The sequence below is a fragment of the Globicephala melas genome, chromosome X (assembly GCF_963455315.2).
Source record: "Globicephala melas chromosome X, mGloMel1.2, whole genome shotgun sequence".
Taxonomy (NCBI): Eukaryota; Metazoa; Chordata; class Mammalia; order Artiodactyla; family Delphinidae; genus Globicephala; species Globicephala melas.
In genome coordinates, this window is record NC_083335.1 from 34,275,443 (window position 1) to 34,296,885 (window position 21,443).

The 21,443-nt window shown below is 38.2% G+C and overlaps 1 protein-coding gene across 4 annotated transcripts in view; it reads left to right on the plus strand.

Annotated features, from left to right (window-relative positions):
• CHRDL1 (chordin like 1) overlaps positions 1–21,443 on the plus strand; it is a 115,882-nt gene that overhangs the window by 7,027 nt on the left and 87,412 nt on the right. For all 4 annotated transcript variants that reach the window (XM_030835742.2, XM_030835744.2, XM_030835743.2 and 1 more), the window contains exon 3: positions 19,459–19,571. In XM_030835742.2, coding sequence (XP_030691602.1) covers positions 19,459–19,571 — 113 coding nt within the window. The remainder of the gene's footprint in view (positions 1–19,458; positions 19,572–21,443) is intronic.

Below are 21,443 nucleotides of genomic sequence, written 5' to 3' on the forward strand. Positions count from 1 at the left end.
TCGTTTCTGTGCGAGGGCTTTCTCTAGTTGTGGCAAGCGGGGGCCACTCTTCATCGCGGTGCGCGGGCCTCTCACTGTTGCGACCTCCGTCGTTGCGGAGCACAGGCTCCAGACGCGCAGGCTCAGTAGCTGTGGCTCATGGGCCTAGTTGCTCCACGGCATGTGGGATCTTCCCAGACCAGGGCTCGAACCCGTGTCCCCTGCATTAGCAGGCAGGTTCTCAACCACTGCGCCACCAGGGAAGCCCCGGGAACTAACTTTTTATCTCTGGGTGGTAGGTGCACGACTGTTACTTTTGTTCATTTTTGTACTTCTCTTTATTACAAAGTTTCCACAATTGGCAAATACTACTTTTACAACAGGTAAAAGTCCTTTAAAGTAAAAGGACATCTTGTTTCCCATATTTCTACCGTCGAGTTCTAGAGAAGGGTATAGGTATGGGGGTGGAAGGAGTAAAAAGAGGGTTTTTTTTTAATTAAAAAAAAAACTAGAAAAACTTCAGGAAACATGTAAGTGTAAAGTTAATAAAGCTTCCCGTCTCTCTTTGTTCCCTGATACCATTTTACCCAAGGAAGCCAAGGTTTTTGATTTTTCACAGGCTGGTTCGAGTGTAAGTTTCTAGGTCAAGGCAGATGCTCTGTAGCCTGTTCGCTCTCCTGTTTTAGGCATCAGGGTGGAATGAGAGGGGATGCTGTTATGGTCAAAGATGCTCACTCAATTGGTGTAGAGTCTGAGGAGGTCTGCAGAAAATGCTTCAATTGCAGAAAGCTGTTTGCACAAGGAAAAGTAGAAGTGGGTGCTACCACTTACTAGTGGCTAATTAGCCAGAATTCCCTTGCTCTCACAGGAGGGAAGATAGGTTCAGGAACCCAGGAAGTACTGAAAGTGCATCACAGTGGATTAATGAGCCATTTATGGCTTATATAAAAGAAGTTTGTTACTGTCCAGAAGCAGCAAGGTTTGAGGTCTTTAGCCGGGATAAGGTCTTTGTGTAACTCCATTATGCTCTGTTGTTAAAGTTGTAGTCAAAAGAGGCCAGGAAGCTCTTTTGATGTTCAAAGAAGCATAACATTCAGTGCTTAATATTCATGCAAATATAGGACAAACAGGCTGAAGGGTTTGCCTCTTTTGGCAATTCTGACTTAGGTAATGAACTATTGATCAAAGTGAGGTGGAAGAATTGAGTTGTTAAGAATATTCAATTATGTATTTCAAATGGACCAGCCTGTGCTGGGGAGAGAAATTGTTCATGTATTTCATGGCGTCCATTCCTGCTTTATAAGGTGAGTTAGCTGGGTCTTCCAAGGGACTAGATTCTCATTCATTTTTCTCCTCAGGAGAAAAGCTTCCAACGTTTGTATTTGCTTGAAAATGGGCCTCTGAACTTCCCAGGAAGGGCGAGTCCCCAGAAGAGTGAAGGGAAGGAAGAGGATACTTAGAAAATTTGAGACATGGGAATTATGGCCTTATGGAACCTACCCAGCCTCTTTATTGTGAAAGCCAACCAGAAAGGCTTGAGTTTTCCACCTCTAGATTCTCACTTGGACGTGATTCGAGGTGATTTTTTGACAAGAGAAAGAAGCTAGCAGAAGAGTAGACCCGTTGACATCTTAGGGGTTTAAATAGATGGAAGTAGAATAAATGAAGAATACCTTAAAATTAGATAGCTTAATGCTTTTCAAAGTATGTTCATAATTATTTTTTATACTGGGGGGGAACCAGTGGGGTTGTGTATGGAAGCTCTGGAGTCCACGTAGATACAAACCCCAGCTCCATGACTTTCTTACTTACCTTGGGAACATTGCTTAATCTTTCCAGCTTTAGTGGTCTTATCAGTACAGTTGGGGAAATAATAGCGTAGTGACCATCAACATGGTCATTTGAAGAACTGATGAGACTGTTCACATGGAGTGCTTTGTGACAGTGGCTGGCACACAGTCTTTAATAAGTGGTAGCGATTCAAGTAACTCTCTTGCAAGCCAAATGATATTCTCCCCTTAATCTTCAGATGAGAAACTTGAAACCCAGTGAGATCAGGTGACTTTGTACAAGGCCAGACAGTAAGTCCAAGGCAGTGCCAGAGTGAAAACCCAGGTCTCCAAATTCAGTGTTCTGTTCACTACACCAGTTCTCTGAGGAAGCCAGTGCATTCTCTTGAAGAGAAGCCCAGTCCTTTGCACATGGCAGCCACTTAACACATGAGATGATCCGAGTAAGTGAGTAAAGAACTTTGTAACCAGAATTCCTAAGAGAGGCAGTATACTATTTGGGAGTTAAAAGACAGAGACTAGAACTAAAGTTATTCTGGAACCTAAATAAGCTAAGCCAAAGGAAATTGGTGAGGAAGGTTAAAAATATGTGCCTTTATGTCCACGCTTCTTAGATTTCCCTGACTTCTCAGTAGGATTGGAATGTCCTCATAGTCTAATGGCGAGTGGACTGTGCTTTAGGTCAGCGGACCTGGTTTCTGGTCAGTTCTGTTGCTTGCTGTGTGGTATTGGTTGAGTCATTCATGCTCTCTCTGAACTAAAGATTCTCTACTCTCTAACTGAGAGGAATTCTTGCTTTCTGGACAGCAAACTAAAGGATGCCAGAATAGGGGTTGGGGAGGTGGGACAAGGGAAACCAAGGCTCTGGTTTTAGATACTTGGAGCGTACCCGGACTTTTATCATTGACACAAGATTGTTGCAAAGAGTATTTTATTCATTTAAGGTTTTATAGCCTGCCTACTTCTAAAAACAATTAGATACAGGTTATACATGAAACAATAGTTGCAAGATGACTTTCTAAAAGATGAAAAAAAATGGAGGCAATCTGAGGAAAGTAGAAAGGGTAGATGTTCTTAACACCTGCTTTGGTACATTTTTCACATTCTAAATTGGCTTATGATTCCTGAAAAGATAAAAAGAGAAAGTTTCCATTGGTGGGCAAGAGAAAATTATAGTTTCATCTATAGAGATTTATTTCCCACCTCCCACTTACTCAAACAGTATTAATGATGGGATGTTTGCAAGAAGCACATTCTGGGTGGTACAAAGACACCAACTGTAACCTTAATTTCATAGAAGAGAGAAGAATTGTGTTCGGCATTTCTTTATTAACCCTCTGTAAAGGAAGAGGGCAAGTATTAAATTTTAACTCAGTAAAAGTCTTTCTGTAAGTGCTAAGAAAAAGTGGCCCAGATATTTTAACTTTGGATGATATAAGTTAATTGAAGGCTAGAACATATAAATGTTATACAAATAGTTGTTTAATATGTCTACTAGATTGGATTGTCAATTATCAGATGCCCTAAGCAAAGTTTATATTAACGTTATTTTTTCTATTTAAAAACAGATGCTCAGGGCTCCCCTGGTGGCGCAGTGGTTGAGAGTCCGCCTGCCGATGCAGGGGACACGGGTTCGTGCCCCGGTCCGGGAGGATCCCACATGCCGCGGAGCGGCTGGGCCCGTGAGCCATGGCCGCTGGGCCTGCGCATCCGGAGCCTGTGCTCCGCGACGGGAGAGGCCACAACAGTGAGAGGCCCGCGTACCGCAAAAAAACCCAAACCAGAACAAAACAAAACAAAAAACAGATGCTCATTTTTAAAACAAAATACACCTGAGGCAACTCTTTATTTATTTTTGGCTGTTGGGTCTTTGTTGCTGCACGTGGGCTTTCTCTGGTTGTGGTGAGCAGGGGCTACTCTTCCTTGCGGGGCGTGGGCTTCTCATTGCAGTGGCTTCTCTTGTTGCAGAGCGTGGGCTCTAGGCGCGCGGGCTTCAGTAGCTGTGGTGCCTGGCCTTCAGTAGCTTTGGCTCGTGGGCTCTCGAGCGCAGGCTCAGTAGTTGTGGTGCACGGACTTAGCTGCTTCGTGGCATGTGCGATCTTCCCGGACCAGGGCTCAAACCCGTGTTCCCTGCATTGGCAGGCGGATTCTTAACCATTGCGCCACCAGGGAAGGCCCATATACTCATTTTTTAACATTCAGAAGTACATAAAAGTATTAGGAAAACAAAAGTCATTGGTAATCTCAACATTTACGTTAATCATGGTTAATTGGCATATAGGCTTCTAGTGTTTTTTTCTACACTCAGCTGTACATACATATTGTTTTATAAAAATGAAGCACTATCTTGTAGTGAATTTGGTTTACTATGCCAATTAACGACTGATTCTCTCAAACGCACCTGTAGTGGAGATATAACTCATGTTGTCTAAAGCGAAAGCTGAATATTTTAGATGCCAGTTGCAGAACATGCAAAGTTGATCCTGTTGTGAAAAGTTCAAGAGCACAACTTGAATTCTTGACCAAGCGGAAAGTAAACCCCTTTTAGCAGAGACTTGTGCAGCTGAGGTGCTGATAGAAAAAACAATTCGTTTTCTTCGAAGAAGAGGTTTGATTTTTGCCCAAAGTCCTATGCCAGATGACAAGTAAGAGAGGATTTTGGCCAGAAAAATTATTCAGATCAGGTTTCACCAGCTGAACAGCCTTTCTGTAAAAGGATCTCCTATGGCCTCATAGTAAAGACTAATGAGAATACCATCAAGTCCCAGTTATCCATGTTAATGGGAGATAGAAGGACACAATGAATTGAAATTTCATGGAAAATCTCCATTTCTCAACTTAGCCAATAATGTCGCCTTGTTCAACTGTCAAACCTCTTTGAAATATGGACCCTTTTCTTCTCGTTGAGTCTGCCCACCTGCTAATAGAAAAGCTAGTAGAAAAGGCAGGTAGTGGGAAGGCCGTGGTGTGCATAGGCCACTCAATATATATATTAAGTTGAATTGATTTTGGACGAATGATCCAACAAATAGGAATAAGGTAATTAACCCCCAGATAAAGAGGAATAAGCTGTATACTCAAAGTGAAGAACTTGGCTTTTTCCTGGCTTTCCTTTTTCATTGGCTTCCACAGCCTGGAAATGAAGTCTTAAAGCCCTGAGGAAATCTGACTGAGACTTCAATTCTAGAAACCCAATTTCTAGAGAGATAGGACCCTTTTTTTCTGTAGTAACTGCTACATCCTGCCCTTCCTCCATTCTGCTTCAAGTTTGATGAATGGCAGAAGGAAAGTACTTGGGCTTTTAATTTTTCCTTCACTATTATAGTAGTCTTTTTTTAAAAAAATAAATTCTTAAGGAATTTGTTTACTTGATTTGTCCTCTCATATAATGAACAGCAAAGATCCATCTCTCCCTTTCTACTGACTGTATGTGTTATAATAAAATAAATATTATTGTTATACTTACATGATGATGTGTCTACGGTAATAGCTCTTATCGAAAACAGCTCGTGGGAATATTTTCTTGCCTTTAGACTGGTGATGAAGTTATTGACCTTTTGACCTAGTCCTGGGTGCTAGACAGTAATGGTTGGGCAAAACATTGATGGCATAGTGGCACATCTCTGTTGTTTACTTTTTGTCGTCATTGTTTCTGTTAACAGGGCCCCCCTAAAGTAGCAGGGATTGCCACTTTTAATTAGGGCCAGCTGAACCATTTGAAAAATAGCTATGATGATGCAGGTTGAAGGTCCATCTCAAATGTTAGTTGGAATTCCTTTGGGATCAAGTTCTACTCAACAGGTACCATGAGTTAGTGGTAAGTCATGAATTCTCCAGCTGGTATCTCTCAGGTACTGGCAAGTGATAAGCTTACTTTTCTTGCCTATATCTCCTAAAAGTTGGCGAGGCATCATTGTTTCAGTCAAATCAGCTCACTTGTGCTTCTTGTCCAAGATGATACACTGGAACTTTAGGTGTGGTCAATGATGCTGTGTAACTCATGAAATTCACTCCTGGGTGACGGCAAAAAGTTTTTAAAAGTTCAGACTTAGAAGCATGTGCTGAAATGGACTTTATCGTAGTTTCTGAAAATTGATCATTGTTCGGTGTACTCACGGAGAGATCAGCTATAATTGTGCTAACCGCTCAATCTTGGACAGCCACGGTAAAAAAATGTCTTAAAGATTATAGTGTTTACTTTTGCTATGTAATAGAAAAAAAACAGTGTCAGTAATTACAGAAGCATTGTTTAATAGCACCAGTGATGTTACTGTTTAGCTCCTTGTCTCTGCCTTCGGTTCCTGAATTTGCTCCTTCCAGGAATAAGTGGATTTCTGTCTGGGGCATAATTGGCAAAATCCCATGTTTCTGAGGTAATAGGACCAAGGTACTTGATGAAGACCATTATATTTGCATTTATGGTCGGGTTTCTCTCTGAAGTTAGTGTTTGAGTAAGATATTTTCATCCTCAAGATGCATAGTTTGTAAGACACTAGTATCATAATATGAGATAAATGCCATGTGAGTATTATGAGGAAAGTGCTGATAGGTATAAAGAGAATGAAAAAGAACCTTTAGCTGGGGTACTTTTGGCTTCCCAACTAGATTTCATAGCCTTTGAGAGCATGGGCACTATTTCATACTTTATGATTTATCATTGAGATGGATACCAAACAAAATGCAAAATGCAGTCTGCCAGCTGTACCATCTCATATAATCTATTTGAGCATGACTTGACTTCACTACAGACAGCACCTTATTCTTTAAAAGGTGAGCAAAGCTGCGTCTCAGAGGTAGGGTGGAAGGGTATCTTGAGAAAAAGTTAGGCAAGAATGCCCATTATTTTTCAAGTTCTACAAGTGGGTGACATGCACCTTACAACAATGTAGCAGGACAGGCAAAATGCTATAGTGGTTCCAGTCCTTGGCTCTGAGGCCCGACTACTTAGGTTTGAATTCCAGCTCCATACATTGACTAGTCATGTCAACTTAGGCATGTTACCAAACCTCCCTGTGCCTCAGATTCCGCATCTGTAAAATGGAGCTAATAATGTGATCTACCTTGTAGGGTTGTGGTGAGAATTTAGTGAATTTATGGATGTAAAACCCTTAGAACAGAGCCTGGCTCATAGGAAGTGTTCAACAAATTTTGTTGTTGTTTTCATTATTACTATTATCATCATTCTCATCTGGCTCTATGTTTTTCAGGACCTGGTTCCTTGGCTCCTTTTTACATTTATCTACTTCCTTAGCCTTTGAGCCAAATTTGGAGCAGGAAAATTTAGATCACTCAGTTTCACACATTGTCTACCAATACTATTTAGAGGCTGAATTTGGGACAAACAGAATCTATTGGCTGAAGCAAGTTATTTGAATTATCTGTGGGTGTTTTTTTTTTGCAGTACGCGGGCCTCTCACTGTTGTGGCCTCTCCCATTGTGGAGCACAGGCTCCGGACGTGCAGGCTCAGCGGCCATGGCTCACGGGCCCAGCCGCTCCGCGGCATGTGGGATCTTCCCGGACCGGGGCACGAACCCGTGTCCCCTGCATCGGCAGGCAGACTCTCAACCACTGTGCCACCAGGGAAGCCCTATCTGTGGTTTTCATGAATAGTGGTGAGCTCAGGTATACTGAAAGGATCCATTTCATAGTGTCCATGAAATAACCTGTCTTAAAGATATTTCAGAGAAATGATAGCAACTTGCTTAAAAGGTATATATAAAGAATACCCTCCTTGTGGCTTCGCTGTATACTGTTCCTTTGGAAACAGACTTTCCTGCAAGCTAGAATCTTTAACAATTTGGATGTGAGTATTAAAAATATGTAAATGCGCTTGAAACCCATATTTTGACAGCATGTCTTATTTTAGTGCTTGCTGAATCTTTCAGGGGTCCTTATCTTTTATTATCCCATTTCTTTTTCATCAAGAAAGGAATAAATCACACAGCCATGTAGATCACATTGCTGATAACGGAAGCTCATCCAACTTCATATTTTTAGTAGGTAGATCTGATGTCAACTTCTGAGTGAGCTAATTATTTCTGACAGAATAATCCAGAATCAAATACATAATACACAAGCTTCCATCTTACTTTGCGATGCGGATTTAAATCGACAAAGTAATTCCTAGCTTACCTCCATCCAAGATAAGTGGCTGAAGAACCATACAAGTAAGGCAATTTATACTAGCGTAATAATGCCACTTAAGTAGGCTCCTTCGTGGATTTGCTTCTAAGCATATATTCAGATTCTTTCTGAAATGTCTAGATAAGTTGTATATATGAAATACAAATAACTTAGGTGTTTGTCATTTACATTATAAATTTATTGTAGAGAAACAGTCATTCTCCTCTCACCAACATGTGGAAGTTTGCAAAAGGTGCCTCATTTCGATGTTTGTTTTGGGAAATTCTTGATTGTCTCTCCTCAGTTAAAGATGCAGGGATTGTTAAAAATCTTTCCTGCTCCATTCTAGAACACCATGGAGCAGAAGTCTAATTTGTGTGTGTACCAAGAAAATTGTATTCCTAAGATTTGGCTGAAAAATATACAAGTTATGTCTGCAAAGTAATTTTGATTTTTCTGAGTTCTTTAATTAATAAATGGTTTTGAGCACTTGCATTTAGTCCAGGAATATAGCTTAATATGACAATATTGATAATAATAATGGTAATATCATAAAAGGGGAAATAAAAATACTTACTAGAAATGAGTATGTATTCAACCTTCCTGATAAAGAAAAAAAGAAATATTGTTTCCACTTCCCTCACCAAATTTGAAAAGTTTTAAGCAATTAAAATATCCTGTGTTGGACATTTTCACACACTGCAATTGGAAAGTAAATTAGTGTAGCTTCTCTGGAGGGCAGCTTGACAATGTAGATCAGGAGTTTAAAAGCATTGAAAACCTTTGACCCAATAAATCTACTTCTAAGGATTTATATTAAGAAAATAACCAGTATTGCATACACTGGTTTATATCCAAGAACATATATATTTTTAATTTATTTATATTTTGGCCACACCACATGGCATGTGGGATCTTAGTTCCCTGGCCAGGGATCGAACCCGGGCCCCATGCAGTGGAAGTGCAGAGCCTGAACCACTGGACTGCCAGGGAAGTCCTTATATACGAGGATATTTTTCATGGAATTTTTTTAAAAAGAAAGAGAAGGAAACAATTTGATACCCCCAAATAGGGGATGGGTTAAGAAATTATGGTTCAGCTGTGTTAGTGGAGAATCATGTTACTAGGCATGTGGTATGGGGGAAATATTTAATTGCACAAAAACGTCCACAATGTGTTAATTTTAGAATGTAGTTTACAAAATGTACTGGGTTGGCCAAATAGTTCGTTCGGGTTTTCCCATAACGGGAAAACTTTAATGGGAAAACGGAACGAACTTTTTGGCCAACCCAGTATATTGTATATGCTGTTAATTTTATAATAAAAGACTTTATACACCTTTATGCACAGAAAAGAGACTAGAGACTAGAAAGAACTTCCAGTTTTTGGTCTGACACGTAAAGAGCTTCGAAGTTGTCACTCCCATAAGCAAAAAGCTTAAGGAAGTGAAAATCAACAACTCCTCTTAAATGAATCAGAAAATTGAGGTCACAGGGCAAACTGCCTTGTGTTTTTTACTCTGAAAACTGGAAAGACAGGCTAATACAGTTACCACTGCTGGATCCTGGTAGGAGCACTTAGCAGGTAATTGACTAATTGCTGGCAAAGGAGCATGTTCTAGCTTGGTAGAGAAAAACTCTTTCTTGATGAGTTTTACCTCCAGAATCCCCACCAGGTTCTCAGGTTTGGTGAAAAATTCCTAACTGTTTCAGGGAGAGGAGGGAAAAGGTAACCATTTTGAAATAAGCCCAGAGCTCTTTGTTCTCCATAGCTAAGGCCTGGCCTCAAGGGAAGTGATTTTACCAGAGCCTAACTGATTTGTTTTTCTTTAATAAATTTATTTATTTATTTTTATTTTTTTTTGACTGCATTGGGTCTTTGTTGCTGCACGGGGGCTTTCTCTAGTTGCGGCAAGTGGGGGCTACTCTTCGTTCCGGTGCATGGTCTTCTCCTTGCAGTGGCTTCTCTTGTTGCAGAGCATGGGCTCTAGGCACATGGGCTTCAGTAGTTGTGGCACGTGGACTCCGTAGTTGTGCCATGTGGACTCAGTAGTTGTGTCTTGTGGGCTCTAGAGCACAGGCTCAGTAGCTGTGGTGCACAGGCTTAGTTGCTCTCTGGCATGTGGGATCTTCCCAGCCCAGGGCTCGAACCCGTGTCCCCTGCATTGGCAGGCGGATTCTTAATCACTGCACCACCAGCGAAGTCCCTGATTTAGGTTTTATCAGAGCCTAACCAACCTAGAAGAAGGAATATATACCCAACTCCACTAACCGTCCTGTCTCACCTACATTGATGGGGAGGAGCAAAGTTAATTAGCACTTTTGAAGGTCACAGCTCAGGGACATGGATCACTAAAAGACTGAGAGCTAATTATACGATTATAGAACACTTCTCCTTCCCCCACAATTTACTACCACATCAATTGGAGTCCTGTATAATAACAGGAGATTGAAAGGACTGCAAGCCTTAGACACTATTTAAGAAGGAGAACTAGGGAAACCCAAAAACAGTGGGGGAGGGGATAAACAAAGACATTAGGCAAATTTTAGCCTCTGACACCATGGCTACATAAAAACAGTAAAATTAGCTTAACTCCTAGCTAGATTAACATAGAATCTCACACTAATGCTCTACTTACCTCAGTTACTTTTCCCCAGTACATCGTGTCTGACTTTCAACAAAAAGTTACGAGGCGTGCTAAAAGACAAAAAAAATCAATCTGAAGAGAAAAATCAAGCGTCAGAACCAGGCTCAGATATGGCAGACATTTTGAAATTATCAGACTTGGAATTTAAAATAAATAAGATTAAGGTACTAAGAACTCTAATGAAAGAAGTAGGCAAAATGTAAGAGTACATGGGCAATGTAAAGAGAGAGATGAAAACTCTAAGAAACAATCAAAAAGAAATGTGAGAAATCAAAAACACTGTAACAGAAATGAAGAATTCTTTTGATGAGCTCATCAGTACACTGGGCATGATTGAAGAAAGAATCAGTGAGCTAAAGATATGCCAAGAGAAACTTCCCAAGCTGAAAAAAATAATTTTAAAAATTCAACAGAATATTCAAGAACTGTGGGAAAATTACAAAAGGTGTAACGTGTATGTAACAGGAATACCAGAAGGAGAGGAGAAAGGAACAAAAGAAATATTTGAAGTAATAACGGCTGAGAATTTTCCAAAAGCAATGACAAACAGCAAAGCACAGATCCAGGGAGCTCAGAGAACACAAAGCAAGATAAATATGAGAAAACCTACACCTAAGCATATCATATTTAAACTACAGAAAATCAAAGACAAAGAGAGCATCTTGAAAGATGCCAGAGAATTTATGTCATAGAGTGTTCTGCCTTTGTTTCCCTCTAAGAGTTTTATAGTGTCTGGCCTTACATTTACATCTTTAATCCATTTTGAGTTTATTTTTGTGTATGGTGTTAGGGAGTGTTCTAATTTCATTCTTTTACATGTAGTTGTCCAGTTTTCCCAGCACCACTTATTGAAGAGGCTGTCTTTTCTCCATTGTATATTCTCGCCTCCTTTATCAAAAATAAGGGGACCATATGTGCGTGGGTTTATCTCTGGGCTTTCTATCCTGTTCCATTGATCTATATTTCTGTTTTTGTGCCAGTACCATACTGTCTTGATGACTGTAGCTTTGTAGTATAGACTGAAGTCTGGGAGGCTGATTCCTCCAGCTCCATTTTTCTTTCTCAAGATTGCTTTGGCTAGTCGGGGTCTTTTGTGTTTCCATACAAATTGTGAAATTTTTTTGTTCTAGTTCTGTGAAAAATGCCATTGGTAGTTGGATAGGGATTGCGTTGAATCTGTAGGTTGCTTTGGGTAGTATAGTCATTTTCACAATGTTGATTCTTCCAATCCAAGAACATGGTATATCTCTCCATCTGTTTGTATCATCTTTAATTTCTTTCATCAGTGTCTTAAAGTTTTCTGCATACAGGTCTTTTGTCTCCTTAGGTAGGTTTATTCCTAGGTATTTTATTCTTTTTGTTGCAGTGATAAATGGGAGTGTTTCCTTAATTTCTCTTTCAGATTTTTCATCATTAGTGTATAGGAATGCAAGAGATTTCTGTACATTGATTTCGTATCCTGCTACTTTACCAAATTCATTGATTAGCTCTAGTAGTTTTCTGGTAGCATCTTTAGGATTCTCTACGTATAGTATCATGTCATTTGCAAACAGTGACAGCTTTACTTCTTCTTTTCCAATTTGGATTCCTTTTATTTCTTTTTCTTCCCTGATTGTTGTGGCTAAAACTTCTAAAACTGTAGAAAACTATAGACCCAATGCAGCCAAAAATAAATAAATAAATTTATTAAAAAAAATAAATTGTTGAAAGAAAAAAATCCACCAACCTAGAATTCTGTATCCAGCAACACTGTCCTTCAAAAGTCAATGAGAAATACGGATTTTCTCAGACAAACAGAAATAGAAGGAAATTTTCACCAATCAACTTGTCTTGCAAGAAATATTAAAAGAAATTCTTCAGGAAAAAGGAAAATAATATACGTTAGAAACTCAGATCTATATAAAGAAGGGAAGAGTATTAGAGAAGGAATAAATGAAGGTCAGAAAAAATCTTTTATTTTTCTCATTCTTTATTGATCTAACAGAATAAAGTTTTGTTCAAAATAATAATAGCAACAGTGTACTGAGTGATTATAGTTGATGGAAAAGTGAAATGAATGACAACGATTTTATAAAGGATGGGAGAGAGGAATTGGGAATACTCTACTATTAAGTACCTGCAATAACTGTGAAGCAGTATAGTGTTATTTGAAAGTGGATTTAGATTAGTGTAAATGTGTACTGTAAACTCTAGGACTACTACTAAATTTAAAAAATAAGTATTATTGATATGCTAAGAGAGGAGAGAAAATAGAATAATAGAAAATGCTCAAATAAAGCCAGAGAAAGCAGAAAAAGAGTGGAATATGCACACACACAAAGAAAAAAAAATCAAGGGAAATGAATAGAAAATAATCACAAATATGGTCAGTTTTAATCCAACTGTATCAATAATCACTTTAAATGTGAATGGTCTATATACACAAATTAAAAAACAGACTATCAAAAAGTGGATTATGAAAATACAAGACCCAACTATATGTTGTCTACAAGAAACACACTTTAAATATAAAGATATATATAGATTAAAAGTAAAGGGATGGAAAAAGATATAGCATGCTAACACATACTAATCAAAAGAAAGTGGGAGTAACTATATTACTTTCAGACAAAGTAGACTTCAGAGCAAGGAAAATTATGTGTATACCTAACAGAGCATTAAAATATGTGACGCAAAAACTGACAGAACTGCAAGAAGATACAGACAAATCCACTATTATAACTAGAGACTTTTACACCCCTCTATTAGTAATTAACAGGATCCAGCAGGCAGAAAATCAGTAATGGTATAGTTAAACTGAACCACGCCATCAATCAACTGGATCTAATTGTCATCTACAGAGTTTTTCATCCAACAACAGTAGAATACACATTCTTCTCAAGCTCACATGAAACATTCACCAAAATAGACCACATTCATGGGTCATGAAACACACCTTAACAAATTTAGAAGAATATAAGTTATACGAAGTATGCTCTCAGAACACACTGGAATTAAACTAAAAAATCAATAACAGGAAGATACCTGTAAAATCTCAAAATATTTAGAGATTAAACAATATACTTCCAAATAGCACATAGGTCAAAGAAGTCTCAAGTGAAGTTTCAAAATATTTTGTATTATATGAAAATAAAAATATAATTCATAAAAATTCATGGGATATAGTGAAAGCAGTGCCTAGAGGGAAATTTATAGCATAGAATTAATATATTAGGGAAAAAAACAGGACCTAATATCAATAATCTAAGCTTCCACCTTAGAAAACTAGAAAAAGAAGAGCAAATCAAACCCAAAGGAAGCAGAAGAAAATAAATTTAAAAAAATTAAAGCAGAAATCAATGAAAGTGAACCAGGAAAACAATAGAGAAAAATCAGTGAAACCAAAAACTGGTTCTTTGAAAAGATCAATAAAATAGATAAACCTCTAGTCAGGTTAACTAAGAAAAAGAGAGAGAAGGCACAAATTACTAATATCAGAAATGAAAGAAAGGCCATCACTACTACCAAAAGCATAATAAAAAATATTATGAACAACTCCATGCCATCATAGTGATATCTTAGGAAGAAACTTACCAGTACCTGGGAAGATACAACCAACCAAAACTCACACAAGAAGAAATAGACAATCTGAATAGGCTTATATCTGTTAAAGAAATTAACAATCTTCCAAAACAGAAAGCACCACGCCATGATGTACTGGTGAATTTTACCAAACATTTAAGGAAGAAATAATACCAGTACTACTCTACTATCGGTTTCAGAAGATAGAAGCAGAGAGAACATTCTCTGACTCATTCTATGAGACCAGTATTACCCTAATACCAAAAGCAGACAAAGACATGATAAGAAAGGAAAACTGCAGAGTAATATCTCCCATGCCCAAATCCTCAACAAAATTTTAGCAAATTGAATCAAACAATGTAGGACAAATCCAGTCAAGTGGGATTTATTCCAGGTATGCAAGGCTGTTTCATCATTGAAAAATCAATTAATATAATCCATCACATCAATAGGCTAAAAAAGAAAAACTACAGGATGATATCAATAGATGCAGAAAAGCCATTTGACAAAAGCCAACACTATACAGCAAACGAGAAATAGAGGGGGACTTCTTCAACTTCATAAAGACCATCTATAAAAAAATCTACAGCTAATACCACACTTAATGGAGAGAAGCTGTATGTTTTGCCCCTAAGATCAAGAACAAGGCAGTGGTGTCCTCTCTCACCATTCCTATTCATTGTTGTACTGGAAGTCCTAACTAATGCAATAAGGTGGGAAATGGAAATAAAGTGTATACATATTTGGAAGGAGGAAATAAAACTACCTTTGCTAGCAGATGACATGATTATTTTAAAAATCCCAAAGAATCAACCAAAACACCCTCCTAAAATTAACAAGCAATTATAGGAAGGTTTAAGGATATGAGGTTAATATATGAAAGTCAATTGTTTTCCTATATACTATCAATGAACAATTGGAATTTGTAATTAAAAACAATACCATTTACATTAGCACCCAAAAATGAAATACTTAGATATAAATTTAGCAGAATGTGTATAAGATCTATATGAGGAAAACTACAAAACTCTCAGGAAAGAAATCAAATAACTGGAAAGAGATTCCATGTTCATGGATAGAAATACCAGTAATTCACGACTTGATCTATAGATTCAATACAATACCATTCAAAATCCTAGCAATTTACTTTGTGGAAATCAACAAAGTAACTCTGAAGTTTATATGGAAAGGCAAAAGACCCAAAATTGCCAACACAATATTGAAGAACATCAACAAAGTTAGAGAACTGAAACTACCCAACTTCAAGCCTTGCTATGAAGCTATAGTAATTTAGACAGTGTGATGTCATTGAAAGAATAGACAAATGGATCAGTGGAGCATAGCCCAGAAATAGACCCACACAAATATAGTCAACTGATCTTCAACAAAAGGATCAAGGACAATTCATTGGAAAAAGGATACTCTTTTCAACAAATGGTACTGGAACAACTAGACATCTGCATGCAAAAAATGACCATAAAAAATAACTTACAAAGTGGATCAAAGACCTAAAATGCAAAGCTATAAAACTTCCAGAAAGTAACATAGGAGAAAATCTAAGTGACCTTGGGTTTGTTAATGAGTTTTCAGATACAACAAAAGTATGCTCCATGAAAGAAAAAGTTGATAAACTGGACTTTATTACAAGTGAAAAATTCTGCTGTGCCAAAGACACTGTTAAGAGAGTGAAAAGACAAGCCACAGACTGAGGGAAAATATTTGCAAAATGCATCTCTGATAGAGGACTTGTACTGAAAATATACAAGTAACTCTTAAAACTCAACAATAAGAAAATGAACAATGCAATTAATAAATGGGCAAAAGAGCTAAACAGATACCTCACCAAAGAAGATACATACCTGGCAAACAAGTATATGAAAAGATGCTCAATTGCAAATGTCATCAGGAAATTGCAAATTCAAACAACAAATGAGATACCACTGCACACCTATTAGAATGTGGAGACAGCAGGAACTCTCATTCATTGCTCGAGGGAGTGCAAGATGGTACAGTCACTTTGGAAGACAGTTTGGTAGTTTCTTAAAAAGCTAGATGTAGCCTTACTCTAAAATCCAGCAACCACACTCCCAGGTATTATGCAAATGAGTTGAAAACTTATGCCACACAGAAACCTGCACACAAGTGTTTTTAGCAGCTTTATTCACAATTTCCAAAAATTGGAAGCAACCAAGACGTCCTTCAACAGGTGAATTGAGAAACAAGCTGTACATCCATACAACGGAATATTATTCAATGATAAATGAGCTGTCAAGCCATGAAAAGACTTAGAGGAATCTTAAATGCATACTGCTAAGTGAAAGAAGCCAGTCTAAAAAGACTGCATACCCTATGATTCCAACTATATGACATCTTGGAAAAGACAAAACTATAGAGACAGTAAAAAGTCAGTGGTTTTCGGGCGTTGTGGGAGTGGAGTGGGGGAAAGCTGAATAGGCAGAGTAGGGGATATTTAGGGCAGTGAAACTATTCTGTATGATACTATAATGGTGGATATATGTCATTATACATTTGTCATAACACATAGAACTATGCAAAGAGTGAGTTCTCATGTAAACTATGTACTTTATTTAATATTAATATATCAGTATCGGTTCATTAATTGTAACAAATGTACCACACTAATGCAAGACCTTAATGCCAGGAAAAAGTGGGGGTGACGTGAAGAGGGGATATATGGGAACTTTGTGTACTTTCTACTCAGTTTTTTGGTAAGCCTCTGTTGAAGATCAGTAGACCCATAAGTGTGGGTCCTTGTCTGTGTTTTGACTCTCCATCCTATTCCATTGGCATATTTGTCTAACCTTTTTCCAACACCACACTATCTTGAACACTTTAGTTTTATATTGCCTTGAAATAACATAGTGTGTGTCTTCCAACATCTTTCTTTTTCAAAATTGTTTTGGATATGCTGCTTCTTTGTCTTTCTTTAGAAGATGTAGGACTATTCAGATTATCTATCTTTCCTTGAGTAAGCTTTGGTAATTGTGTCTTTCAAATAATTCATCCGTTTCATCTAAGATGTTAACTGGTGTAAAATTATTCATAATATCTCCCTTTTATCCTTTTAATATCTGTAGCATCTATAATAAAGACCTCTCTTTTGTCCCTGTATTAGTAATTTGCATCTTCTCTCTTTTTATCTTTGTTAGTCTTGCTAGAAGTTTATCAATTTTATTGATTGTCTTAGAGAACCAGGTTCTGGTTTCATTCATTTTTTTCTATTGCTTTTGTTTTCAATTTCATTGACTTCTGTTTTTTATTATTCATTCCTTCTATTTACTTTTGGTTTATTTTGTTCTGCATTTTTCTAGTTTCTTAAGGCATTGATTTGAGATTGTTCCCCTTTTCTAATATAGGTACTTAGTGATATAAATTTCCCTCTAAGTACCTCTTTAGTTGAATCCCACTAATTTTGATATGCTGTGTTTTTATTTTCTTTTAAATTACTAGATACTTTAAATTATTATAATTATTATTAAATTGTTAAATACTTCCTAATTTCTCTTTTGATTTTTTCCTTCAATCCACAGGCAATGTATGAATTACCAACATATTAAAAGTGGTTTCTTCTTGTGCTGGAATTGTGTGAATGGAATGTTTCTTTTTTTTCTATATACTTTTACATTTTTATTTTTCCTTTTTCTGTGTTTTCCAATTTTCTACACTGAGCAGCCATTACCTTTCTAATTAGAAAATAATCAATTATTATAAAATAACACTCTACGTTTTGTAGCACTTTATAATTTACAAAGAGCTTTATCTAATTCTTCAACATTTGCTTGAGAAACATGTAATCCGTGTCTCATAGATGCTGAAAATTGAGACTGACAGAGTTAAATGACTTGCTCGATGCCACACAACTAGAGCTAGTTAGGATTCAGACCCAGATTTTCTGACTCCCAGTTCATCGTCCTGAAGAACTTGGAAATAAAGATTTGAAAAGTATAAATGAATTTATCTTGTGGGAAGCTGGAAAGGACCACAGAGGGTCTTTGAAGCAATAAGTGACATTTATCTCAGTGTAGTTTTCATTTGAATCTCTGATTACTAATGAGGTTGAACATATTTTCCTGTTTATTGCCTGCTCTCATTTCTTCTCTAAATTGCTCTTCATGTGCTTAGATCATTTTTCTATTGGATTGGTTGGTCCTTTACTTATCGATTTGAATGAATGGAAAATATTCCAGATGCTAACACTGTATTTATATTAATAATTTATTTGTGGGAGATATCTTCTTCCTGTTTCTTGCTTATCTGTCTTTTCTTTTTCTTTCCATTTTGATCATCAAGGCAGTATCTACTGGGGAGTGTGTGGGGAAATTAATGTGTTTGCAACAAGAGGTGTCTCAGTTTATTTTGACCTTGTATGTTGGGAAGGAGGATGGGAAGCAGGAGACAGAAGAGGATGGGATTGGAAGACAAACCACATGATTTGGAAATTCATTTACTAGTCATTTGTCAGTTGCCTACAGTTATTGGCCACAGTGTGCTGGGCCATGTGATAGATGGAGAGTGAAGAATAAATGTTTTCTACATTCGAGGACCTTTTACCTTAATGGAGAAATGAGAGATGTAAAATAAGACGAGTAACACAGTATGTGCTCAAGTAACTATGGTACAAGATAAGCTGTGGCTATCAAAAATTATATTCCAGCAAAGGGGAAGGAGACATTACTTTCAGTTAATTGAGAATTGTTTAAGCAAGAAGTCTATACGTTGAATGAGAACAAGGTCTGTGTGTGTTTCTGCTCAGCATTTTATCCCCAGCACTTAACATAGTGCCTAACAAAGATCAAATGCCCAAATATTTGTTTAATGATGGAATGATGTTAGCATGTGTGAGCAAAGCCTTTTATAGGGACCTAACACAATGTGTTTAATTCATCACTCTACACCACCAGCAGGCAGCTCTGAGAATGTTCTGATAGATCAGCATTTCAGACATTAGCTTCCATTTCTAAAGCAAGGTAGCACAGCCTTTTCCAAAAAGACACACGGCATGCTCCCTTATCTTGCCATTATAATAGCAGTAGTCACGATTTTGGCTTCACTGTCAGGCAAACCTGAGTTTGAGTCTCATGTCAGTTACTAACTAGTTATATGACTCTTGATTTCCTTCACCTATAAAATGAGACTAATAGTGCCTACCTTACTGGATCATTGTAGAATCAAATAAGGAAAGCATGTAAAATACTGAGCCATCATAGGGGTTCTAGAAATATTCCCTATGCCTCTTCTCTTGACGTACACTAAAATGGATGGAACCTGTGATTGCCTTTGGATTTTGTGATTGGTCCGTGTTTTCTAACCGGCATATTCTATCTCCTCCCTCACAGATTCAGAGACATATTGTGTGTTTCAAGACAAGAAGTACAGAGTGGGTGAGAGATGGCATCCTTACCTGGAACCTTATGGGTTGGTTTACTGCGTGAACTGCATCTGCTCTGAGGTACAATCTCCGATGGCATTTGACTTCCTACTTTGCTCCTCGACATGCAGAGATGCCTTCAAGTGCCTAGATGGCCAGGGAGCATGAGTGATAAAAACGTAAAAGAAGTTAGGAAGCAGATTGTAAGGAAAAATACACATCTCCTGTCTTTTGCTTCTGTTGCCTTTTGGCTTGATTTTCATGGGCTCTCGATGAGTATTTGCTATAGATGGATACTTAATGGTCTCTTAGCCAAATGATATAGGACATGGAAAAAGTGCAGTGGAGGAGAAAGCTCAATATAATGCCTGGATTGTGAGACAGTATCATTTTTGAATACCACTTTCAAGCCTGGCCTTTAGAGAAGAGATTAGGACAGATTATACACTGGTTCATACGGAGAGTGTATTTTACGTTATTTCAGCCAACGACTGTAATTAGGATTGAGGTTGTGAAACCCTGGCCTGTACCTTGTGAGGATTAGAGTTCTCTTGGCTTGGCCTTGGCTCCAGTCCAGTCACTCAAAGAGGCATTTGGACAGCTTAAATGCCATCTTTGCAATAGCCAAAGCAGGTAGTCCCGTCTTTCCATGGCCCTGACCCAGGACCACAGCTATGGTGTACCTTTCCAAACAAGCCTCTACCATCATATACTAGGCCAGGGTTTCTCAGCCTCAGCCCTGTTGACTCTTGGGGACAGATAATTTCTTGTTGTAGGGAGCTGTCCTGTGCATTGTAGGATATTTAGCGGCACCCCTGGCCTCTATCCACTAGAAGCCAGTAGCACCAACCCCAGCTGTGACAACCAGAAATGTCTCCAGACATAGCCAAAGTTACTTGGGGAGCAAAGTGGCCCGTGGTAGAGAACCAATACATTAAGTCAGTTGGGAAAGGAGGCCTTGTACTAGGCCTTGAGGATTGAGAATTCTGAACATATAGAAAGAATTTTCAAGACTAGCCTCTCACTTGAGACCTCATGGATGAACTGCAACTCCTCGCTAGCGCCCAGGTAGAACAGGAACACTCACTTGCAAGCCTGATTCTTTTGCCATTTGAATAGAAACTTGGGCTTTCAGAATTTTGAGCATGTGGAAACCTAACCTTCAGGCAACATTAGGTGGTCTTAACAGGCCACAGGGCTCTAGAATCAAGACAGACCAAGTTTCCAAGCCTGGCTCTGCCACTTCTGAGCTGTGTTATGTTCAGCAAGTTACCTAACCTCTCTGAGATTCCTTCAACTTCTTCTCCTTTAAAAGGGTGTAATGGTATTACCTATTTCATAGGGTTATGGTAAGGATTAAATTCACTAATCCATCTCAGTCACCTAAAACAGTGCTTGGTCACAGTCAATATTCGAGAAATGCTAACTGCATAACATCACTATCATTGTGGTTATTATTCTTATTAACCTATTAACTCTAGAGCAGAAGTCAGTATAAGGCATTAAGGAGGAATCAGTGAGACCTCAGCCAGGTGCAGTGATTTCTGATATGCTTTGGTGATCTCGCTTCAAGATGACACCACCCGGCTCTGAGGAGTGTGACACGTAAGGAGGCTCCGTGGTGTTTCCAAACGCAATGCTCCAAAAATTTATTCTAGAAAATACATGAGAAAAGAAAAAGATTTGTGGTAAGGTGATTCAAATTGGGGTAAAAGAAGCCTGCATCTTTAACTAGCTCGGGCAGTTATTAAATAGAGCATCTGGAGACTGATTAACTGCCTGGTATGGCATGATGGTGTCAGATTCTTGACCCAACGCATTAGAAATGGACAGCTAACCCTTGGGGGATGAGGCTTTGCTATCTGCAGGGCAGTGAAAATGTTACTGTGATCCCAATGCCAATGGCTCAAGTGCTAGACATCTTCTCTCTACATCCTCTTCATTACCCCCTTC